Below are 3,704 nucleotides of genomic sequence, written 5' to 3'. Positions count from 1 at the left end.
GGGCAAGAAGAAGGAAACTAAACAGAGCCTGATGATCTTGCTGAGGTGAAAGACAGAGATCAGAGTTTGGGGGAATCTGAGGTGTAGAGTACCAGAGTAAAGGGAGGTGAACTCCAGAGAGCTACCCAGGAGTCCCTTTGAGTCTTTGGCTGAGTACTGATCTGAGCATATACAAGAGGAAACTCCCTAAGGCCTGGGAATAAACCACTCTAAAAACAGTAAGATAATCAAACGTTCAAAGTTCATGCAGGGCTAGGGGTGGTTTGTGTTTCCACCAGCCAGAACAGAAGCCTCCTGTTAGATAAAGTGCCTGCTTTTGTAGTGGGACTAACTTAGCTCTAGAATAATGGGCCTCTGTAGTGCAGTTCTTCCAGTGATGAATTCTTTCAGCTTTTCTGTCTGAAAACATTTTATTTTGTTTTGTTTTGTGAAAGATATTTTTGCTAAGTATAGAAATCTAGGCTGACAGGTTTTTGTCTTTGTTTTCCAGTACTTTAAAGTGATGTTGCACTGTATTACTGCCAATGAAAAATCTGTTCTCATTTTAATTCTTCCTCTCTATATAATGTGTATTTTTTTCCTTTCCTGCTTCTAAGATATTCTCTTTATCACTGAGTTTCAGCAATTTGATTATGATGTGCCTTGAAGTAGTTTTCTTCATGTTTCTAGTGCTTGCGGATTTTTAAGTTCCTTAGACCTCAGTTTACAGTTTTCGTCAAATTTTGAAAAAGGTTCCGCTCTTACTTTTCTAAATATTTCTCAAAATGTCTTCCCCTTCTCATTCTGTGGAGGCTCAAATTATTATATATTAATCATTATATAATTAATATATAATGCAAATATATAATATATTCATATTATATAAATATGTGTATATTAATTATTACATATTAATATAATCTGTATATAAAGCTGCTTTAAGTTGTCCCACAGATCACTGATGTACTGTTCAACTTTATATTTCTTTTTTCTCTCTGTATTTCGTTTTGAACATTTTCTTCAATTTCACTAATTTGCAATGTCTAATCCGCTATTAACCTCATCCGGCATATATTTTACCTCAGACACTGTAGCTTTAATCTCTACATTTGGACTTTTAAAAATATCTTCTGTCAGTACACCTGGCAGTCCCAAGGATCTGCCTCTTGCTTCAACAGTATTTGGATGGAACAGACCCAGGGACACCTCTTCTACCAGCCTCTGACCACCCTCCAACATGTTTTCTAGTCCCAACTTTCAGAGCCATCTTCTCAGCCACCCTCTGCCTCTGAGATCAGCTAACACCCTATTTTGAGCTTAGCTCATTATTACAGATCAACAATGAGCTGCCGGATTAATCAGAATTATTCCACTAAGTTGGAGACCGCCACCAATTGCCTGGTCAACATGCACCTGCGGGCCTCCTACACCTTCCTCTCTCTGGGCTTCTATTTCAACCATGAGGATGTGGCTCTGGAAGGTGTGAGCCACTTCTTCTACAAGTTGGCTGAGGAGAAGCACAAGGGTGCTGAGCATCTCTTGAAGATGCAAAACCAGTGTGGTGGCCATGCTCTCTTCCAGGATATGCAGAAGCCATCCCAAGATGAGTGGGGTAAAACTCAGGATGCCCTGGAAGCTGCCCTATTTCTGGAGAAGAACCTGAACCAGGCCCTTTTGAATCTGCATGCCTTGGGTTCTGCCCATGCAGACATGCATCTCTGTGACTTCCTGGAGAACCACTTCCTAGATGAGGAGGTGCAACTCATTGAGAAGATGCGCAACCTTCTGACTAACCTCCGCAGGCTGGCTGGCTCCCAGGCTGGGCTGGGTGAGTATCTCTTCGAAAGGCTCACCCTCAGCCACAACGAGGAGTCTCTGGAGCCCAGCAGCCTTTGAGGGGCCCCTTTGGCATCCCTCTGGCTCCAGGCTTATGCCTGAGCCTCTCCCTACAACACTGGGCAGCTTTTTAACCATCCTGGAGCCCTCTCCTAAGCTGTGGCTGTGGACCAAATGGAAACAACAAAGCTTTTTGCAGCAGCTGGTGAAAAAAATTTTTTTTAAATATCTTCCATGTCTCTACTTGACTTTTTGAACATACACTGCCGGAGTCCAGCTCCAGCAAGCGGGTCCAGGGGTTCCCAAAGGATGAACAGCATTGGCAAAAGAGCGAAAATAAAACAAAACTAAAATAAAAAACAAAAATAAAAATGGACACAGACAACAGCAGTGTGTTGAATTGGCCGCTTTATTGTGGTAAACGTGCCATTATATTTGCTAGCAATTTCCTTGTAGCATACGTCATCTATGTTTTCTAGCATTACCTAATTTTAAAAATGTTCCTATGTGTAATCACCCTTTAAGGAATAACATGGTTATTTTCTCATAATGTTCCCTCCTGCCCTTTGCTTATTGATTAATTTCTTACATTATTTTCATTATGTATCTACATTTATCTATAATCTATAGAGCGTTTGCTTTGCTGTTTTCATGAAAGGTCATCTATCTCTCAACACCTCAAATGGAACAGTTACAGGGACATGACCTCTTAGTTGTTTCCCCGAACCATTTGTGGTTTGAGGAACAAAAGTGTTCGCCTTGGTCCGAGGTGCCAGGCGGGGGTCAAGAGGGCCTTAGGAACCCACGCCTAGTACATTCTCAGAGAGACAATGCACCTAGGAACTAATGAACCATTCTGTACTTTAACCGACTAGGTTCAACCATCATCTGGAATGCCTCCTGGGGGCCAAGTGGGCCTAGGGGTTGGAGTAACTTGTGCCCATAGATACACTCCTTTGTTGCCAGAGTGGGGCTTTCAAATGCATGTGTCCCTCCTGGGCTTGCAAATGTATGAGGCTATCCTTCCTTCAAATAGAGGAGTCTCCATAGGGGATGGCAAGGGTCAAATGTAGGGCCGCACAATTTCCTTGCGGAACCTATTTTCTTTTCTAATGGTTTGTTTCCCAGGGGGCCTGTCAAGGACAGTTCCCCAACAGACAATTCCCCAGGTACTTTTATTAAGGCCAAATTATATAAAAGCGGGAGGACAAGAAGCTTCACTGTCAGTGGGCCGCCTTGCAGTCCCAGTCCATTCGCAGCATCTGTCCTTGACATCAGGCTGGGATAGCTTGGCTTCCAGCAATACACAAAATATCATTTTAATACTGTCTGCTAATTCCAATGTGTATACCAGGTCTGGATTGGCTTCAATTAATTGTTGTCTCTGCAAAATGGTGCATATTTTCTTGCTTTCTTTGTTTACCTAGTAATCTTGACTGGATGGCAGACATTGTGAACTTTACCTTGTTGAGTGATGGATATTTTTGAATTTTTGTAAATATTCTTCAACATTGTTCTGAAATGCACTTAAGTTACTTGGAAATCATTTGATCCTTTTGGGCCTTGCATTTAAGAGGTTATAGAATAAACTAGAATAGCATTTAGTTCAAGGGTAATAATCATTCCCCATTGTTGAGGCTATACTCTTCTGAGGATTCTGCAAATGCTGCGTGAATGATGAGGTTTTCTAGACTGGCTGGTGGGAACACTGCTGTTAGCCCTATGCAAGCATCAGGTATTATTCTCTGTGATATTTCACATAGTTCTTTCTCGAGCCTCAGGTCATAATTTCACATGCTTGTGCTGATAAATACTCTTGAATATTTGAAGGTGATTTTCTGCAAATCTCTGGAGTTCTCTCTGCACAGCTCTCTCTTTTCTGGCACTTT

The 3,704-nt window shown here is 41.8% G+C and overlaps 1 protein-coding gene across 1 annotated transcript; it reads left to right on the top strand.

Moving 5' to 3' along the window:
• The first annotated feature begins 836 nt into the window (after positions 1–836).
• On the top strand, positions 837–3,372 carry LOC131514645 (ferritin light chain-like). Its single transcript, XM_058734879.1, has one exon. It carries the CDS (start codon positions 1,321–1,323, stop codon positions 1,873–1,875), a length of 555 nt encoding a protein of 184 aa, XP_058590862.1. The 5' UTR covers positions 837–1,320; the 3' UTR covers positions 1,876–3,372.
• Positions 3,373–3,704: the final 332 nt, after the last annotated feature.

Source organism: Neofelis nebulosa, chromosome 6 (genome assembly GCF_028018385.1).
Source record: "Neofelis nebulosa isolate mNeoNeb1 chromosome 6, mNeoNeb1.pri, whole genome shotgun sequence".
NCBI classification, from domain to species: Eukaryota; Metazoa; Chordata; class Mammalia; order Carnivora; family Felidae; genus Neofelis; species Neofelis nebulosa.
The sequence above is the reverse complement of the archived record's forward strand: the minus strand, read 5'-3'. Positions and strand labels throughout refer to the sequence as shown.

Coding starts and splice junctions, on each gene's coding strand:
- LOC131514645 (XM_058734879.1), top strand. CDS start 1,321: ATGAGCTGCCGGATTAATCAGAATTATTCCACTAAGTTGGAGACCGCC.